The 19,431-nt window shown below is 58.9% G+C and overlaps 3 protein-coding genes and 5 non-coding genes across 8 annotated transcripts; 2 read left to right on the top strand and 6 right to left on the bottom strand.

The window, feature by feature from the left end:
* Positions 1-28: 28 nt before the first annotated feature.
* RPL7A (ribosomal protein L7a) lies at positions 29-3,548 on the bottom strand. The gene is made up of 8 exons (XM_057720357.1): positions 3,428-3,548; positions 2,782-2,902; positions 1,895-2,044; positions 1,453-1,593; positions 1,178-1,257; positions 735-865; positions 368-437; positions 29-185 (listed from the first exon to the last, which is right to left on the bottom strand). Exons 1-8 carry the CDS (start codon positions 3,428-3,430, stop codon positions 81-83), a joined length of 801 nt encoding a protein of 266 aa, XP_057576340.1. The 5' UTR covers positions 3,431-3,548; the 3' UTR covers positions 29-80.
* LOC130847337 (small nucleolar RNA SNORD36) lies at positions 527-593 on the bottom strand. The gene has a single exon (XR_009052102.1). It is a non-coding gene; the product is annotated as a small nucleolar RNA SNORD36 (small nucleolar RNA).
* Positions 936-1,008, bottom strand: LOC130847335 (small nucleolar RNA SNORD36). Its single transcript, XR_009052100.1, has one exon. It is a non-coding gene; the product is annotated as a small nucleolar RNA SNORD36 (small nucleolar RNA).
* LOC130847336 (small nucleolar RNA SNORD36) lies at positions 1,335-1,408 on the bottom strand. Its single transcript, XR_009052101.1, has one exon. It is a non-coding gene; the product is annotated as a small nucleolar RNA SNORD36 (small nucleolar RNA).
* Positions 2,123-2,197, bottom strand: LOC130847338 (small nucleolar RNA SNORD24). The gene has a single exon (XR_009052103.1). It is a non-coding gene; the product is annotated as a small nucleolar RNA SNORD24 (small nucleolar RNA).
* Positions 3,034-3,108, bottom strand: LOC130847339 (small nucleolar RNA SNORD24). The gene has a single exon (XR_009052104.1). It is a non-coding gene; the product is annotated as a small nucleolar RNA SNORD24 (small nucleolar RNA).
* A 56-nt stretch (positions 3,549-3,604) lies between the features above and the next one.
* MED22 (mediator complex subunit 22) lies at positions 3,605-10,099 on the top strand. Its single transcript, XM_057720359.1, has 5 exons — positions 3,605-3,749; positions 4,149-4,301; positions 5,912-5,992; positions 6,742-6,950; positions 9,380-10,099. The coding sequence occupies exons 2-5, from the start codon at positions 4,179-4,181 to the stop codon at positions 9,567-9,569; spliced, it is 603 nt and encodes a 200-aa protein (XP_057576342.1). The 5' UTR covers positions 3,605-3,749; positions 4,149-4,178; the 3' UTR covers positions 9,570-10,099.
* Positions 10,100-10,709: 610 nt separating this feature from the next.
* On the top strand, positions 10,710-15,332 carry SURF6 (surfeit 6). Its single transcript, XM_057720358.1, has 5 exons — positions 10,710-10,944; positions 12,262-12,453; positions 13,018-13,106; positions 14,097-14,300; positions 14,399-15,332. Exons 1-5 carry the CDS (start codon positions 10,851-10,853, stop codon positions 14,876-14,878), a joined length of 1,059 nt encoding a protein of 352 aa, XP_057576341.1. The 5' UTR covers positions 10,710-10,850; the 3' UTR covers positions 14,879-15,332.
* Positions 15,333-19,431: the final 4,099 nt, after the last annotated feature.

Here is a 19,431-nt window from a genome sequence, read left to right as displayed (position 1 = left end):
GAACTTCTGACCCAAAGTGGACACTAGCTGAAGAATTCTTTTTAATTATTTTTATGTACAGAAAACTCAATAGTGTACACTCAGCCCAGTTTGGTGGCCAGTTCCTTGGCCTTTGCCTTCTCCAGCTTGGCAATGCGAGCCACTGACTTTGGACCCAGGACGTTGCCTCCCCAGTGACGGCGGATCTGTAACAAGAAGAGAGGCAGTCAGCTTGCCATGTCATTCTCTGAGGCTTTCAAAAGCACACTAGTTCATGCACTTCTGTTTGGTGGTTTGAAGGTGATCAGCAAATAAAACTGCTCAGAAAGAGCTAAGAGCCAGCCAGTTTTTACCAAAAGACAGTATTTTGTATGAATCTTCTACCTACCTCATCGTATCTGTCATTGTAATTGGTCCTGATGGCCTCCACCAGCTTGGCCAGAGCACCCTTGTCTTCTCTAACAAAGGAGAGAGAAAGATATGGGTCACTGGCCTGTCACCCATCCAGAAAGCAAGAATGACTTCCCTTCTAGCTCTAAACAAACCTTTTGCCTCAGATACAACATCACCACATGGTTTATTCAGGTGAAGAAATTCATAACCATCATTGACAAAGGTTCAGAAAAAAAGTATCTTTTTACACTTGGTCTTTAAGGTTAAGATCCCGAGAAATTGTGACCTTGACACGGGGGTGGGGGAGGGGGGTGGAAGGGTTGTCCCCTAGTGAGGAATTCTGGACTACACTGCACACTTACGAGTTGACTTGTGTGAAAGCCACGGTGGTGCAGGTCTTCCTGTGGACCAGACGCCCCAGCCTGGCCTTCCCCTTGATGATGCAGTAGGGAACCCCCATCTTTCGGCACAGGGCAGGCAGGAAGACCACCAGCTGGAAGACAGCATTAGCTCTAGAGTGTATTTTGAGCAAAAGCAGTAACTTAAAAGGTAAGGTAGTAGCAATTGCTCAGGGTTAAAAAGCTCATGTATTTGCACTTCAAGGTTTAATTCAGTGAGAAATTCACATCATTGCAAGAGCCATGTGTTGTATCCCTTGTCAGGACTTCCCCAGGTGAAAAGCGACAGTCCTCGCCACCCCACCAAGGCCTCTGCCAGACCCAGACGTTGGAACTGTCTTCCTGGTAGACAAGGACCCAACCAATCTAAGCCCAGCAATCAACACTTGAGAACAAGTCAAACGTACCTCGATGGGGTCCACGTCATGTGCGATCACCACCAGCTGAGCCTTCTTGTTCTCCACCAAGGTGGTGACAGTATTAACCCCTAGAACACACAACTGGTCTGCATCACAGAGGAGTGGGGGCTGCTTTCACAAAAGAAGCTCTCCTGGGGGCCCGGCCATGACTCGGTTAAAAAAGCTCGGATTTTACGCTTCACGGTGACTCCAGGTGAAGAAATTCACACATCACTGCCACAGCCTGCCCCCTACACATCCCCTTCAAGGAGGGGCCCACTCACCTGCTCGGAGGACAGGTGGCCTCTTGGTGGGGACATCCCCTTTACCCGCAGCTTTCTTCTCAGCTCGGGCCAGCAACCTCTGCTTCTTCTCTTGCTTTGTCTCTGGTCTGTACTTGTGGGCCAGCTTAAGCAATTGAGTAGCTGAAAAAGATTGCTAGTTTAGATCTGTAGTCTTAAAAGATTGTGTCACCTGTCCTTAACAAATACTAGGTCGCTACCCTGAAAACAACTGCAGTTCCAGACACCTCAGAACAGGTATGTTATCTCCTCAGTACATCACGTTCTGGAAACTGAACAGGAAATCCCAAGTTTTAATACGCTAACCTACTGAAAGTACCCACTGTCCCTTCAAAAGCCTCAGCTACAGCAGTGTCCATGTAAAGGTGGCAACGACGCCGGGGAAACCCCTCCCCACTGTTGCTTTTATGCCACAGAACCTCACCTGTCTGGCGGTCCAAGGCCTGGGTGAACTGGTTAATCGCGGGAGGCACTTTCAGCCGCTTGTAGAGGATAGCCCTTTGCCGCTGCAGACGAATGTAGCGGGGCCATTTGACAAAGCGGGTGAGGTCCCTTTTGGGCTGGATGTCCTGTCCTGAGAAGTAAAGGGCGACCCTGTGAGACTCAAACTGCCTGCCAAATTCGTGTTTAGGGCCACCCAGAAGGCTGCAGGTGCATCAGCGATCTTGGTGGTTTAAAACGTCATCACCATCTTGCAGATAGCAAACGTTCTTTTACATCATCTGCACACAAACACCTAGGATCACAGGGGAGACTGGCGACACCTCTCCTCAATCAACAAGCAGCCAACGGGTAGGCCGGCGCTGCAGTCGCACCGCCTCTGCGGGGGGCGGGGGCGGCGGCCAGCACGTCGCAAAGGCCAGCACCGGGGCTCCATGCTGACACGCACTCAAATGCTTACAAGGAGGCCACGCAGGATACAATGTGCCCTCAAGCTCCGTGTATAACCAGAAAGGGGCAAGACTTAAGAATCCCATTCTAAATAGCCTCCTCCACGCCCCCCAAACCCACTGACACCTATTAAGGACAGTACATAACCTTGAGTTCAATACACAAATTTTCTTCATTGAGAATGACATTTAAGAAAAAACACTAGAAAAGCTGTCTCCGACATCCTGCACTGACGTACACGCGACACCGAAGAACACGGTGCAGAAGGTGGCCTCTGCAGGGCAGGACCAGGGGCAGACGCAGAGAAGAGGCGCGCGGTCCCGGAGGGACAGGGAGGGTGGGGTGACGCGGGAGAATGGGCCCGGCGCGACGACCCCGCCGTGTGCACACGGGGCCACCGATCCCCCGCCCCCCACTCACCGATGCCGAAATTCTTGGGCCTCTTCTCGAACAGGGGGTTGACCACCTTCTTGGCCTCCTGTTTCTTCACCACAGCAGGGGCCGGGGCCACCTTCTTCCCTTTGGCCTTCTTCCCTTTGGGCTGGACAAAAAGAAGCCCCAGGGTCACCCGCCGCCTCCGCCAGCGTCTCTGCGCGTGTGGGGGGGTGGGGGGCGCTGGGGGCCCCGGGCCGGCGCCCCGAGGACGAGGGCGGGCGAGCCTGGGCCCGCTCGTGCATCAGCGATCTCGGTGGTCAGGGAGGTCCGCACCGCCGCTCAGATAGCAAATATTCTCTCACATCATCTGCACGAGGCTCCGCTGCCCCGCGACCCCTTCGGAGTCCGGCGCACGGCAGGCTCCGCAAGGCGCGGGCGGGCTCAGAACCCCCCGCCCACGACGCCGGTGCGGCGCCCGGGGCAGAGGCCCCCTCCGCCGCGCGCCCCGGGTCCTCCTCGCCCGGCCGGGCGCCGGGAGTCCATCCGGCCCCGATGCCTCTGCGCGAGGCCCCGAGGGGCTCCTCTCGCGCTGGGCGGTGGAGAGACGCCCGCGCGGTCGCGCCCCGGGGAGGATGGCGGCGGATAGAGCCCCCACCCGAGGGCCGAAACCGCGGGTGACACAAGAACTCACCATCTTGAGCAGCCGGCGGAGAGAGAAAGGAAAGAGGATTGTGGGAGATATGTATGTGACCTCGGAGATCGCGAGAATGGGCGCCCGCGCGTGACTTCGAACTTAAAGCGACAGGACGCCTTTCTCCGGCCCGGCGATAGGGGGCGGTGCCTAGAGCGGGAAGACCGCCCCGTGCTGCGGGGGAGGGGTGCGCGCTCGGCCCCGCCCCCTCCGCAGCCAGGGACCCGCCGGCCCAGGCTCTGCGGGCCAGGCGTGGGCGTCGGGGCTGCTGGGCGGGGTCGGCGTCCTTCCCGTGCGATTTACCCCAGACCTGCTTCAGACCGTGAGTCCGGTCGGGGGTCCGGCCGGCGCGCGCGGCCTGGAGGCACCCGGCGCGGGCGGGAGGGCGGTCCCGGCAGAGAGGCCGGAGCGCGGCGGCCCTCGGGGACCCCGGCGTGGAGACGCGGGCGGCGGACCGGGGGAGCGGGCCCGGCCTGTGCGGAGGAGGTGGGGCGCGGGCGGCGGCTGGGGCCGCGGGGGCCTGGCCTCCGGGAAGGCCGCCCCGGAGCCCGGCGGGGTGTCGGCGGGGCCCGCGGAGGGGTGGGCCGGGCCGACCCCGCGGTGCCCCTGCGCGCGGGTGGTGGGATCGCTGGGTTTGGCGCGAAGGGCCCCTCCGACGGGCGGCGGGCCCGGGAGCGTGGGAGGCGCGGGCCGCCCGCTGACCGCGGACTCTGGGCCCCAGGCGCCCCCCCGCCCTGCCCGAGGCCGCGCCATGGCCCAGCAGAGAGCCCTGCCGCAGAGCAAGGAGACGCTGCTGCAGTCCTACAACAAGCGGCTCAAGGACGACGTCAAGTCCATCATGGACAACTTCACCGAGGTCATCAAGACCGCCAAGGTGGGTGGGGGCCGCCGGTCTCCCGCTCCCTCTGAGACCGAGGGAAGTAGCAGGATTAGAGAGTGCGGAGCCGGGGGTCTGCTTTCACAGCACCCGCTGAACACGGGGGCTCCGGGCCAGGCAGTGAACCCGCAGGGAGGACATTTGGGAGGGCCGCAGGGGGACAAGACACTAGCCAACAGGCCGACGGATAAATACGTCGGCTAATTACCGCTCCCGGTGAGGCAGCTGGAGGGCACTCCACCCGCAGTGCCAGGCTCCGATGTCCGGCACGATTTAGCGGTGGCCAGGGCTTGGATGAGGTCTTGACTTCTCAGTGCCTCAGTTTCCCCTGCGTCATGGGGGCCTGGTAGGACTGCAGGAGCTTGTCTGTGTAAAACGGTTGCTGTGGGGGCTATTGCCAGTGCGTGCAGTCAGGGAGGGAAGCTTGGAGAGGCCTTCATTGGTTGTGTTGGGTCTTTGTTGCTGCGCACAGGCTTTCTCTAGTTGTGGCAAGTGGGGGCTCCTCTTTGTTGTGGTGCGCCGACTTCTAAGTGCAGTGCCCTCTCTTGTTGCGGAGCACGGGCTCTAGGCGCTTGGGCTTCAGTAGTTGCTGGACATAGGCTCAGTAGTTGTGGCTCGCGGGCTCTAGAGTACAGGCTCAGTAGTTGTGGCGCACAGGCTTAGTTGCTTCACGGTATGTGGGATCTTCTCCGGACCAGGGATTGAACCCCTATCCCCTGCACTGGCAGGTGGATTCTTAACCACTGCGCAACCAGGCAAGTCCCAAGGGTGATGTCGAAAGCTAGGATTTATTTACTGCTCATGACGTGTCAGGCCAAGCCGCGAGGGCCCTTTGTGTCCTGTCCCATTTAGTCTTCGCAAGAATCTATGGGGCAGGTAACACTGTTCTTTCCCTTCTCAGAGGAGGAAATGGAGGCTCAGGAGATTTAGCAACCTGCCCAAAGTCATTCTGCTAATATCTGGCAGGACTGGGATTTGAACCCAGGAAGTCTGGCTCCCAACCGCTTAGGGTATCCTGACCCCGCCTCGACCCTGGCCTGGTGGGTGGGTTGGGACAGTTACTAGTGTGGACCTTGGACAAGACAGATGGGGCAGGGCTCCAGGCTCCTCCATTTACTGCCTGAGACACCTTGAGTGCGTTTAGGTCTGTCCTGGCCTCAGGTTTGCCCACCTGTAAACCAGGGATGGTGGTCCAGGCTTCTGTGAATTTCCTAAGATGATGCCCAAGTGCTTAACACAGTGTCTGGCACCCAGGAGGTACTTGGTAAGTGGTTACTTAAAAAAAATACATTGTTCTCTTATTCATCCATTCAGGTCAGTGAGTGCCCAAGCTAGGGACACAGTCTGTGCTGAACAGGGATGCATACCCCGAAAAAGACAGGACCAACACCTCCCTGCACCAGGTTTGGCAGCTGGCATACTTAGGCATCCGTTGGTCCTGTTGAAGGTGCCTGTTATCTCCTTAGAACAGAACAAGAGAGGGTGAAGGTGCCCAGTGCAGAGGGCAAGATAGGCTGCGGGGTGTGGCGAGTGTGGCCAGGCTGCCGCTGCAGGCACCTGTGGGCTGGGGCACCTGCTCATTCTAGGCTTTCTTGTCTGCCCTCCAGATCGAGGATGAGACGCAGGTGTCGAGGGCCACTCAGGGCGAGCAGGACAATTACGAGATGCACGTGCGAGCCGCCAACATCGTGAGTCACCAGGCAGAGGGGACAGCCCGGGCTCCAGGAGTCTTGTGGTCCCCACTAGGGTTCCCTGGGTGAGAGGCAAACCATCTCTCAGGAGGCTCCGCTCGAGAGGAGGGCTGACCATGGCAGCTGCGTGAGGGGCCGGCAAGTAGCCGGCCAGGGCCATCCTGTCGAGTGCCGGGCAGTGGTTAGAAAGAGGTTGCCCCTTCCTGGCTGAAGATTCTTTATAAGTGCGGGAAGCAAATGGCCAAATGAAACGGGACGTGCGTTTTGATCCCTTTCAATGTTGCAGAACAAGCACGGCAACCAGGGATCTCCATAGGTCTGTGATCACGGGTGAAAGTGCCCAGGACGAGGTCCTAGAGGAATCCCTCCTGCTGGCAGGCATGCTGCTCCCGAGGAAGAGCAGGGCGGGGGTTAAACGGGATGGGGCTCTTGTCTGGGGCTTGAGGTTTTGAGGAGCAGGATGTGTGCTTGACTAACACGTGAGATTGGTGATCATACACAGGCGCAGAAGCCAGAGGCCCGGGGGGGTGGGGACCGGGAGGCTGATGATACCTACCTTGGTGCCAGGGGCCTTGCCCTCCCGTAGCTTACCTTCTCGTTCCCTCACTTCTCACAACCACCCTGTGTTAGCGCCGTGGTCCCACTTTGCATGTGAAGCAACTGAGGCCACTGCTGACCCAGCGTCAGGCACACGGAGGCAGGCCGCCGTCAGCCCCTCACTGTGCCGCCTGTCCCCGCCGCCGCAGGTCCGAGCTGGCGAGTCCCTAATGAAGCTGGTGTCCGACCTCAAGCAATTCCTCATCCTCAACGACTTCCCGTCGGTGAATGAGGCCATCGACCAGCGCAACCAGCAGCTGCGAGCTCTGCAGGAGGAGTGTGACCGGAAGCTCATCACCCTGCGGGATGAGGTCTCCATTGACCTCTACGAGCTGGAGGAGGAGTATTACTCGTCCAGGTACAAATAGGGCTGGACCCCACGCAGAGTGGACCTGCGGACCTGGGCCCGGGCAGCAGGGGTGGCTCGACCCCACCTGGTAGCCCGAAGGTCCTGTTTTCCCGAATTTTTCCCGGTCTTGGCAACAAAGCCCTCTGTCTCAGTTTCAGAGCAGACCTCACGGTCAGAGCATTTGATTGACAGACAATTTACGCCACCTACCGGGGCCTGGACGTGGGGATGAAAGTCACAGAACCTCAAGGGTTGGGAGGGCCAAGGCAGCATTTCTGTCCCCGGGGGCCTGTCCCTCTGAGCTGTCTAATCAACATCTAAACATTCCGGCCAAGGCGGGGCTTGGTCTCTCGGCCACGCAGGCCCGTGTCCAGGACTCTAGTGCTTGCCCAGGGGTGCAATCCCAGGTGGGTGTCACTGGACACCCACTGTGTGTGTGTTGGAGGTGGGGATTCCTGGGAAGGAGGAGGAGAAAAGCCAAGCAGAGGATGGCCTTGAAAGCCAGGCCTGGGGACGTGGACCACTGACTTCCCCCTCAGCTCAGCCATGTTCACAGACCACAGGCCTCCTCCCTGCCAGGCCCACGCTGGGCCCCAGGGATACAGCTGTGGGCGAGACCTGTCACCCCAGCCCACGTGTGGCCGCTTAGAATCCCGACGCCTGAGGCAGTCTGAGCTGGAGGGGCCCTGAGAAACCAGAGCCCAGGTGTAACGTACATGCGGGGAAACGGAGGCTGGAGAGACCTTGCACCTCCGTCCCCATTAGCTTGGAAAAATCAAGACTTGGTCCAGCAGGCACGGAGTCCACACCCCCACTCGCCCATGCTGGACATGTGTCCTTCCTGTCGTGGATGTTCAGCGCTCCTTTCTGTCTCGTGGCGGCCACGGTGGGGCCACAGAGCAGCACGTCTGTGGCCTGGGGCTTGGTTTCCCTGCGCTGGCCTTAGTGCCACCCCTCATGGTCCCTGCCCATCTTGGCTTTCGTGGGAAGGGACAGAGTATCACTGGCCAGCGGGAGCGGTTTAGGGTCTTCCTGAGGGTTCTGGGGCCTCCTCTCGTCCCTGATACCCACAGCTCAGCAGACACATGGCGAGTGGCTTTTATACACCTGGCCTTCAGAGAGGGTCCCGGGTAGGTCCCTGGGGGGGTTGAGACCCTGCTGGGGACGTTGCTCACAGCCCCGCTTGTCCCTTATGTGCCTGTTTGTCTTCCTGCTGCCCCCCAGGGCCAGGCCCCTGGGCTGAGTGGTCGCAGCCTCTTGAGGCTGAGGGCTGGGGGGCAGGGCTGCAGGGGAACCGGGGCCTGAGAGGCAGGCTCCTCACGCCCCGGCTCTGCGCTGTCAGCCTTGGGTTCACCCGGAGGGGCTTCTGGTCCCAGAGGGCCTGGGGTCCCATCCTGCTCTTCCAGTGCCTCAAGAGGCCGAGTTCCTCCGTCGTCTTTAAATGCCTGTGAGCAGCCAGGGCTCAGCTGAGTCAGGGCTGGCGGGCTGTGGGCCCCTCCCTGCTCGACCCCCAACACAGGCAGTTCCCACCACCACCTCCCCCCGACTCCCCGGGCCACCAGCGCTCCGCCTGTCCTTCACGTGCGACCCGGCTGCCCACGCCCCTGTCTCCACGCTCGCTCCCCTGCTTTCTGCTCACAATGTGCTCTTTCTTTGCCTCTCGCCCTCCACTCTCCTTGAGACTCCGCTCTGTGTCCAGGGTGGTTTCTGAGAATGAATGCTGAGGGCAGGAGCAAGGGCGGGAGCGAGAGGCAGGGCAGGATTCGGGAGAAAGCCAGCGAGGCGAGTGTGGGGCCCGGCCATGCTCTGGGTGCCCCCTCGACACCCTTCATGAGCCGTGCTCTTCACCTGCATCCTTGCCCTGAGATGCTGGCCGTACTGTCCCCGTATTAGAGGCGGGAGACTGAGCTCAAGGGGCCAGGGGCCTGTTTGAGGTCACACAGAACACCAGGGCGTCTGCTCCTGTCATCCCACTCAGGCTGAGTCTCAGCCAAGGCCAGACCCACAGAGAAGACAGGGTCTCTGCCTCAGGGGCCTTGCAAGGGGCAGGAACCGTGGAGACGATGGCGAGCTCTGGACACTGAGTCCTGCAGCTGGTGAGTGGAGTGTGTGGCCAGGCCGGCAGCTCCCTGCAGGAGGAGGGCAGCTGGAGCTAGGACAGGAGGTAGCGGCAGGGGCTAGGAAGGCCACTTGGGGGGGACACAGGTTGGTCAGTGGAAGGGACCTGCCGAGGTCCCACAGCCTGCTGGTGGCTGGTCCCCCGTGCCTCGCCCTCAGCCAGGCCTGCTTGCTGGAGGGGCTCGCGCAGAGGAGAGGAGGGGAAGGCAGGTCTGGGGTGCGGTCTGTTTTTCCTTAACTCTGCTTCTGTCTCGCTCTCCCTCCCTGGCTTCCGCCTCTGCCTGCTCCTGTCTCTCCCTGGGTTTCTGGTGGTGGAAAAGCTCAAGTCTTTGCGAAGCTAACGATCTGCCTCTGTGCGAAGCTTACTGGAGGCTGGACCTCGACACAGACTCCGCTGACGGCCTCTCAGCCCCTCTGCTGGCGTCCCCGGAGCCCAGTGCTGGCCCCCTGCAGGCCGCAGCCCCTGCCCACTCCCACGCCGGGGGCCCTGGCCCCACGGAACATGCCTGAGCCTCCCAGGGTTCCCCTCCCTGGGCCTCTAGGATCTTAGGAACGAAATCCAGGGCTCCCCTCCAGGCTCCCCACCGCCTCGACTGCCTTCAGCCCTGGTTCCCACTTGGGGAGCTGCTGTGGCCTCTTTGGGGAACTCGTCAGTCCAGGGACAGTCTACCTGGAAGTGCTGGGGGAAAGTAATGCCTCCAGCCATTCCGGGGTGGCCTGTCCCTCCTCGAGTCGTCATCTCTCATTTGCGACCTTCCTGGTTGGCTGGGATGGGAGGGCGTTTCCAGGGTAGTTTGTCCTGTGAGGACCTAACAGCAGGGCAGGGAGGATGCCCAGTGTTTGGAGACCTGACCTGAGAGTGCTCAGAGTGGACAGCACCAGGCAAGGCCGGGCCTCCATGCAGCGCTGTAGGGAGGAGGGGGCTGCCCACTCCCGCAGACGTCCAGTGGGGTCCATCCTCGTTATGCCGCTGCACACGTGTGGGTTATTTTTGTAATGAGACGTGAATAAAACCGGCTCTGCCCCTTTGCATTGGTTGGTTCCTTCTGCTCGGGCCTGACTCGTTTGGGACGACCCTTGGTCTCCCACTGGCTGTCAGAAAACAGCGCCTGGGCTCTGCCCCGACAACCTCGGCGTCCAGGCCAGCCGTCTCTGCCGGGGGTGCTGGGCAGGCGTGGGCTCTGCCAGCTTGGGGTCATGGCCTAGAAATGCTGTCCAGGACCCGGAGGGGCCTTCCTACGTGGTGCCTGCATGAGAGCCCGCCGCCGTCGCTGCCTGTCCCGCGGCGCCCCGAGGAGCCGGACGTCACCCCGTGCCCTGTCCGCCCCGGGCGGGGGGCGGGGAGGTGGAGCCCGCGGCCCCCCGAATGCACTGCCGGCCGCCCCGAAACACACGTGATGAGAACGCCGCCGTGTGTGTGCTTCACCGCTTGCGTCCGGGGCGCGCAGTCTTTTCGGGACGGACGCGGCCTCGCCAGCTTCCCTTTGGGGTCCGAACCCCCAAGGACCGAAGGGCCTCGGACCTGTGCGTATCGCCGTGTGGCGACGGGGCGCCCCCGGGGCACCGCCCCCGCCCCACAATGCTGTGCGCCCCGCCCCGCCCCACAATGCTGTGCGCCCGCCCCGCGCGCCTCTTCCGGTGCCGCCAGGCTTGGCTAATCGAGCACCGCGCGCCGGCGGCTCGGGGCTCGGTCGGCCGCGCCTGCTCACGTGGTGGGTTCCGGCGAGCGCGGCCGGGAGGGCACCGTCGGTGAGGGCCGCGCCGGCCCTCCTCCCCACCGAGCTTCCAGCCATGGCTTCTCTGCTCGCGAAGGACGTCTACCTGCAGAGCCTGGCCCAGAGGATCTGCTCGCAGCGCAGCCCCGAGCCGCAGAAGCGCAAGCCGGGTAACGCGCAGCCCGGGGCCGGGCCTGGGAGGGCCTCGGGAGGGGCGCCCTGCACGCCCCAGCGTGCCCCCTACCCCCCGGCGAGGTCGGCGTCCGCCCCGCGCCCCAGTAGCCTGCAGCTGGAGTGGACGCGCAGGTGCGCGGAGCAAGCCTGTGAAATTCTGGAAGGAAGTCCCGCGAGGGGCGCTTGAGGACCGCGCCGCTGCCCCTGCGCGTTGGGGGCGCCCGTCTGCGAGGCCGGGGCATTAAGCTGCGTGCCCCCCGGGCGGGAAGGTCGGCCGGGGTTTGGGGGTGACCCTGGGAACGGGTGCTCTGCCGTCGGGCATCGTGAGCAGGCTTGGCCAGCTGTGCGCACCGGGTGGGAAGACTTGCAGCCTGTTGCTCTGGGCCTGCTGTTGGCGTGGGGAGAAGGAAGGAAGAAGATGGCTCTTGCGGCGGGGGCGCACGGCAGGGGTGACAGGCGCTCCCCTCGGGGGGCTGATGCACGAGTAGGTGACACCCACAGAAGCTGGCCTGCTGGGAGCAGGGGCTTGTAAGTCAGGACTGCCCAGCCCCAGAGGCGGGGAGAGCGGCAGGGTCTGGCCTGCACGCGGGAGAGGAAAAGCGACTGTTTCTTTCTATACGGGAAAATATGTTCATCGTAGAACTTTGTAGAAGTTAAGTAAGTTTTCTTATTACTTGGTTACAAATTAGATCTGTGTCTTTCTAGTCTTTTTTTTCTGAGCGTTTCTCACTGAAACAGTTTGGTTCCTAGTTTGTGTATTTGTTCCTCATTTTCCGTTTAGAATGTAAGCATCCCCCCTCCCCCATGTGTGGGATCTTAGTCCCCCCACCGCGGATTAGACCCGGGCCCTCTGCAGTGAGCGCTTGACGTCCTAACTGCCCGACCGCCAGGGACTCCCCTCAGTCTGTTAGAGTGAGAGCCTCTGCCGTGACTTCGCGGCTGCACCATAGTTTATCGTGCGGCGGTGCCATCGTGTCCCTGTGGATGGATGTTTAGGTTTTCCTAGTTTTTCACTTAAAAAAAGACAGTATGATGAACATCCTTGAGGCCAAATCCTTCTGCATACCCAGAATGAATTCTCACTAGCAGACTGCTGGGTCTACGTGTGGGTGTTTTTCAGGGTTTTGCTGATTGTGGCCAGTCTGCTTTCTAGGACGTGTGTGGCTCTGAACACAGTCGATGAGGGTCTGCACATCCCCCACCCCGCCTGGCTTTCAGCATTTTTCTAGGACCAAAGCCCCTGCAGGCCCTTCCTGCCTGTTGAATGGGTCACAGGGATTGGGATGGCAGCCCTTTCTCGTTTTGTGTTTCAGCTGGCAAAACTCAAGTCTTAGAAGCTGCTGGGCCCCCCAAAAAGAAGAGGAAGAAATCACAGAAGAAATCCCGGGAACGGGAGAAAAAGGCTGCAGAGCCCAAGGCCCTGGCCCCTGTGGAGAAGTCTCAGGCCAGGAAGCCAGGGGTAGCCAAGGAGGCGGAGGCCTCCAGCTCCACAGAGGCCCCTGCAGGTGAGGGGGGCGGGCAGGGCCAACTGGGATCTGGAATTGATGTAAACGTGGTCATTTCCGGTCATAACAGCACGGCCAGGTACCCTGGGACAGGGCGAGACTTCCCGAAGGATGCGTTTCCAGAGGACAGATCACAGGGGCTCTGTGGGTGGATGGGAATCTCAGGAAGTGCTCAGTAGCTCCAGGCCACATGGTACCTGGGGTGGCGAGGGACAAGGCCAAGTCCTGCCAAGGTGCTGAGCAGCCTGGCTTGAAGAGCTTTACAGCTCTCAAGTCTCTGAAGTGGTGTCGGGAGAGCTGCCTCTGGGTGGGGCTGGGTGCTGCAGAAGTTGGAAGAAGTGGGAGATGGGTTTGGCCACCACACGAGGCTGTCCTGTCCTAGAGGCCAATCCAGCTTGAAGAGGCTGCATAGACGAGGGGCCCTGCAGATGCAGGAGTGGCCACTGGGCAGGGCGGGCAGTGCGGGCAGTGCATGCAGACTCAGGCTTTGAGGCTGGGCCCCAGGGGTGGACAGGAAGGTCAGGGAGGGGGTCTCCTTTCAGTCTTCTGGCTTCTGCTTTGCAGGTGGCCTGGCCAAAGAGCCCGACTCTTTGTTTGCCTTGGACGTTCTGCGGCAGCGCCTGCACGAGAAGATCCAGGAGGCGCGGGGCCAGGTAGGTGGGGGAGGCCTCTCTGGGTGCAGTCATGGTTTCCCCACCCTGCCTGGAGAGGAGACATCTGGTGCTTTCTGAGGTCAGCTCCCAGCTCTGCCAGCCTGTGTGGGCCTGACGGGAGGGCCTGAGCCCCTGTGCCTGCCCCTGCAGCGGGTCCTGCCAGCGCCTTGGCAGCTCTGTTCTACAAGAGGTCAGGTGTAGTCCTCGACATCTGGGGGAGCTCAGTCCTCAGGGCCCCCCTCCTGCTAGCCACACTCAGGTGCTGGCTCTTCTGTGACCTTGGAGAGAGGCTCAGCCTCTTCCCTCAGGGAAGCTGCCTTTGCTAAAACACCCACACTGGGCGGCACTTACTGTGTGTCTGTCTAAATGTCACGATGGCCCTATGAGGTAGGCCGGGGCTTGAGATGAGGTGACCTGCCGAAGGTGACAGCCAGGGGACGCTCTGGGACCTCAACCAGCCTCAGCGCTTTGTGCCGAATGCTGTCGCCACCCCCTCTCCTTCCTGGGGACCTACCCCAGGCCTCTTGCTGGGTGGGGACAGCCCCCTGGCTTCTTTCCACATGGTCCTGGGACAGGCTGGAGGGTCCTGCCTCCTTGCGGTGGTCCAGAGTGCTCTTGTCTGGCGGGCAGAGCTCAGAATCGTGCAGTTGTCTGCACAAGCGCCGTGCTGTCCTGACCCATTGCCAGGATCTGGGTGGTGGCCTTGGCGAAGCCCCTGCTCTTCTCCCTGAAATGATGGAGGACAACATGTCCCTTGTTGGGTCATTGGGGAGATTGAGAGGCACCATGCTGGGGAAGTGCCGTAGTGTGGGGGAGGTGCCTGGGATCCCGAAGGCGTGGTTCTGTGGGGTCCCCTTGTCCTTGCTTTGGGTGCACCGTGGGTGCCACGTCCTCTCCTGGTGGAACGCACTTGGCGGGCCCTTTTTCCTGCCAGGCTGGGGGCCCTGCGGTTGGGAGAACCGTGTGAGCTAGCACATGCTCGCCCCCCAGGGCAGCACCAGGGAGCTGTCTCCCGCCATTTTGGAGAAAAGACGCCGGAGGAAGCAGGAGCGCGACCGGAAGAAGAGGAAGCGGAGGGAGCGGAGAGCAAAGGAGCAGGCGGCCGAGGCCCCCGAGGGGGCAGAGGCCGCCCTGCCGCCTCCCGAGGCGCCCGGCGAGGCGGTGCAGGCCCCGGCGGGGCTGCTCTTCAATAAGGTGAGCGCCGCGCGGCCGTAGGGTGGGCGGGGGTGGCCGCAGGTGCGCCCCGGGCAGGCGGGAGGCGGCCCGCAGCTCACACGGCCCTCTCCCCCGAGGTGGAGGTGACCGGGGAGGCGCCGGCCAGCAAGGCCCAGCGCAGAAGGGAGAAGAGGCAGAGGCTGAAGGGCAGCCTGACGCCGCTGACGGGCAGGAACTACCGGCAGCTGCTGGAGCGCCTGCGGGCGCGGCGGGTTCGGCTGGAGGAGCTGCGGGCCCGGGACGCGGGCCGGGCCCGGGAGCTCGAGGCCAAGATGCAGTGGACCAACCTGCTGTACAAGGCGGAGGGCGTGCGGATCCGCGACGACGAGCGCCTGCTGCAGGAGGCGCTGAAGCGCAAAGAGAAGCGGCGCGCGTGGCGCCGGCGCGCGTGGGAGAAGCGCACGGCGCACGTGGTGGGCAAGATGCAGCGGCGGCAGGACCGGCGGCGGCAGAACCTGCGCAGGAAGAAGGCGGCCGGGGCCGAGCGGCGCCTGCAGAAGGCCCGCAGGAAGGGCCGCGTGCTGCCCCAGGACCTGGCGCGGGCCGGCCTGGCCTGAGGGGCTGCCCTCGCCGACTGCTCACGGGGCTCAGGCCGCGGGCGCAGGAGAGCCTTGAGAGGCGGGGAAGGGGAGACCCTGATCCGGGCTCCAGCCGCCCCTTGCGAGGCCGGAAAGCACCCCGAAAGCTGCAGGTCGGGGGCGAGGGAGGGGGTGTGGCGGGAGGGGGGCTGCCCTGGACCGCCTCTTCTCCCGTGTTCACAGGAGCAGGAACGAACGGCCTTCGTGACTGCCGTGTCATCCCCGGACTGACTGGGAAAGGACGAAAACCAGCTCCTGCAGCCGGAGCTGAGGTGGAGGGGCGGGGCTTGGGCTGCCTGGAATTGAGTTCCTCTGAGTGTATTTGTAAGGGGTAAAAACTAGAATTGGAGATAAGCATACACATTGAATCTCCAGGTAACCATGGAAAGATAGAAACGGCTCCTGAGCTGGGAGGGGAGCGGTGGAGTGGGGGGGGGCAGGAGACCAAGAGTCAAACCTAGAACCAAGCGAGGGTGCGCCAGTCTGGCCCAGTTAAGTCCAAGCCCACGGGCAGCCAGAATGAATGCACGCGGGCAGAACTCAATAAACCTTATGGTTTGTGGATTATGTGTCAATAAAACTGGTAAGAAAACTTTTCTGGCTAAACTCCAGTTAAGAAACAGTTGGTAACGAAAAGGATGCTGGTGTGGTTGTATTATAAGATGAAGTCGACTTTAAGATACAAGGCACCACCAGAGAAAAAAAAAGTCCCAGCACGCACTGAAAGGGGTTCACGTCATCTGAAAGGCAGAACAGTCCTGCACCAGAAACATCTTCAAGCCTGTCCAGCAGAAACTGACCCAACCACAAGGAGAAATCAACTCACAAACCAAAGTGGGAGATTTTTCACATCTCCAATAGGAATTGATACACCAAGCAGATAAATCAGATGGATGTGGAAGGTTTGGCTGAGAGTGTTTGCAGGCTTGACTTGATGGACACAGAGCAGTGTGTTTAAAAGCAGTATGCACTGGGACTTCCCTGGTGGTCCAGTGGTTAGGACTCCACTTCCAATGCAGGCGGTGGGGGTTTGATTCCTGGTCAGGGGGAAAAAAAAAAACAGTATATACCCTGAGTATGGGTGGAACAGTGGTGAAAACTGACCATCTCCTAGTCCAGGAAGCAAGTCATATTTCAAAAGATCAGCCTTGTATCTGGTCATAGAACAATTTAAAAACTTAAGAAGTAATTGTTAAAGTTTCGTGTTTGGAAGTTTAAAAATACATTTCTAAATTACCTGTGAGTCAAAGAATAATGACTAATAAATGTTAGAGAATATTTAAGACTGAAAGATAATGACAGTGCTGTGCATTGAAATTTGTGGGCCACAGCTAAGGCAGTGCAAAAAGCACTTTCTAGCCTTAGAAGCGTGTTTATGTGTATCTGTCCTTGGTTGCGTGTCTTAGGAAGGGATTGCGTGGTGCAGCGCAACTTCCTGCCATCTTGCTTGACCTAGAGCCTCACTCCGGGATTCTGTTGTCCCACTGTCTCTGCACCAGTGGTTACTCCTGAATTACTGTTTGTATGTTGCAGTCAGGAGAGTTGGGAGACTAGAAACCCCCTGTGGAAATCACAGGAGTATCTCAAAAGGTCTGTTGGGTGTGTCTCATTGGGTGCCCCCCTTGTCCTGAAGCCTGAAACGCCAGGGAGCTTGCCCCTCGCACCCTGTTCTGTGTGTGCGGCTGTGTTTCCAGCTTCACGTAGCTGGTGTGCAGGGTGAGCAGGTGGTGCGTTTTGGTGGCAGGTAGCATCAGGAACACCCTGTTTCTAGAAGCAGCACTGGACAGTAGGAGGTGCAGGGAAGAAAGGGTGAGGAAACGTGGAGAATTCTTCACTGGCGGGAGACAGTTCAAACACTGGAAATGCTCCAGCCTCCCTGGGCTTGGCCACGCACGCCCCTCCCCAGCCTGGGGCTGGGAGCTGCTGGTGGACAGAAGCAAGGACACGTCACACCTGATTTGGTGGCAACGAGCATCTCATGCCCAGAGGCAGTAGTGGGCAATGGGACGTGGACAACGGAAGAAAAGGTTTAGAGCGTTACAGAATGAGGCTAGGGTGGCCTCTCGGGTGTTGTGTGCCTCAGGTGCAGAAAACGAAACGCAGAGTCGTGGGAGAAAACATCCGAGGGCCTGGTGTCAAATATTTTCAGAACCAAATGGCAAGTCTCCAAGTCAGAAGGTCCCCCTCCTGCTGTATGGTGAATTGGGTGAAGATGGCCGTAACCAGGACGCGTGCTTAGGAACCGCGGTTCACCAGGAACTGGGGTTCCAACAGTCCCGCGAGGCCAGGGTGGTCTTGTGCCACTGGCCCCTTCGGGTGGGGCTAAGTAGGCTCCAGGCCAACCTTTCTACTTAGGGCTCCGGGAGTTGAACTAACACATGGTTAGAAATTCAGTGAGGGGCTGTAAGCATTGAATAGCTCAAGCGAAGCCTCTGCTCACCAGACCTGCGTCTGGGGGGCAGAGGGCAGAGAGAGCTGTTCTCCAGACCCCCGTGGGTTGGCTCCCCAAGTTCATCGCACTAGCCTAGCTGACAATTGTGGGAACCTCGCGTACGCGGGCTGTGGTAGTAAGATGTCACGATGTGTTCCCTGCTGCCCTCGGGTCCTGGGATCTGCAGTGGCCTGGGAGCATGGTTGTCCCCCTGCATCTCCCGTGGCATTCCATCCAGCTTTCAGAGAAGAGCCACCATGGTGCTTCTCTGCTCTGCTCACAGTGCTTTCCCTTGGCAAAAGATGAATCTTCTGTACCCTCCCCAGACAGCCTGTGGGATGGATGGTCAGGTAACAAGACCCTCCAACAAGCCTACCTCTCTACTGAGAGTCCTTACCTCTAAGTTATTCCGTGGGATTTCTGGAAGATTCACTTATCTTGGTGTGGGCCACTGTGGGTTCCAGGTTTTGCTTGAGCAACAAAGGAAGTAGCTGGATCCTTTCCAGTTCCCTGGCTAGCCCACTGAGCCCTGCTTACGGATGGAACCCCATCTGAAACTGCACCCTCTTTTCTTGACCAAACACTTCTAGAATCAATTCCCATGTATTTCCCTGGTTTTGTTGTTGTTTTGTTTTGTTTTTTCCAATATAAAACAGCAAATATTTGTTCATTCAGTCAGATCTTCTGACTTTGTAATTGGCCACTGGGACCTGCTGAGGTCCGACTCTACTTACCAGTCTAGAGAGACAGGATGAGACGGGGGTGAGATTGAGGAGACTAGCTTCTCCTTGGAAGTAACTTACTCAGAGAAGAGTCTTCAAGCAAGACACAGCCTTACCAGCCAGGGGAGGAGGGACTGATTTCTCAAAGTGAGCCTTGTGAGATTGGGTGTTCAGGGTACCTGCGGCATTCAACATTGCCCAAATATCCCCATTTCAATTCTGAGGATTGATGAGTGCTCCAGCTTTCCCATGACAGATGTGGTAAGGTTGTGAATTCACCTGTTGATAGGATTTGCTGATGGGCTAGCTAAAACTCTGGGTTTCAGTTAACTCAATCTTGCAGCTGCAACCTGTATGAGAGATTTTTCTACAGAGTAATAAAGTCCCTGATTCTCAGTCCATGCCTTAAATTAAAAATCTAGGACTTTGAGCCTATTGCTGTCTTTCCATCAACTACCCACCACTGTTAAAGGAGCCACCCCACCCTGCAGTCCTTGAGTTTCTTGAGCCTTTCTCATTTTTTTTTTTAATTATTTTTTTGGGGGTACACCAAATTCAATCATCTGTTTTTATACACATATCCCCATATTCCCTCCCTCCCTCAACTCCCCCCCCACCCTCCCTCGAGTCCCCCCCACCCTCCCCGTCCCAGTCCTCTAAGGCATCTTCCATCCTCGAGTTGGACTCCCTTTGTTATACAACAACTTCCCACTGGCTATCTATTTTACAGTTGGTACTATATATATGTCTGTGCTACTCTCTCGCTTCGTCTCAGCTTCCCTTTCACCCCCCGCCCCCCCAAACCTCGAGTTCTCCAGCCCATTCTCTGCATCTGCGTCCCTGTTCTTGTCACTGAGTTCATCAGTACCATTTTTAGATTCCGTGTATGTGAGTTAGCATACAATATTTGTCTTTCTCTTTCTGACTTACTTCACTCTGTATGACAGACTGTAGGTCTATCCACCTCATTACATATAGCTCCATCTCATTCCTTTTTATAGCTGAGTAATATTCCATTGTATATATATGCCACATCTTCTTTATCCATTCGTTTGTTGATGGGCATTTAGGTTGCTTCCATGTCCTGGCTATTGTAATTAGTGCTGCAATAAACATTATGGTACATGTTTCTTTTGGGATTATGGTTTTCTTTGGGTATATGCCCAGTAGTGGGATTACTGGATCATGTGGTAGTTCTATTTGTAGTTTTTTAAGGAACCTCCAAACTGTTTTCCATAGTGGCTGTACCAACTTACATTCCCACCAACAGTGCAGGAGAGTTCCCTTTTCTCCACACCCTCTCCAACATTTGTTGTTTCCAGATTTTGTGATGATGGCCATTCTGATTGGTGTGAGGTGATACCTCATTGTGGCTTTGA

This window comes from Hippopotamus amphibius, chromosome 2 (assembly GCF_030028045.1).
Source record: "Hippopotamus amphibius kiboko isolate mHipAmp2 chromosome 2, mHipAmp2.hap2, whole genome shotgun sequence".
NCBI lineage: Eukaryota > Metazoa > Chordata > Mammalia > Artiodactyla > Hippopotamidae > Hippopotamus > Hippopotamus amphibius.
This window is presented reverse-complemented; position numbering and strand designations above follow the sequence as displayed.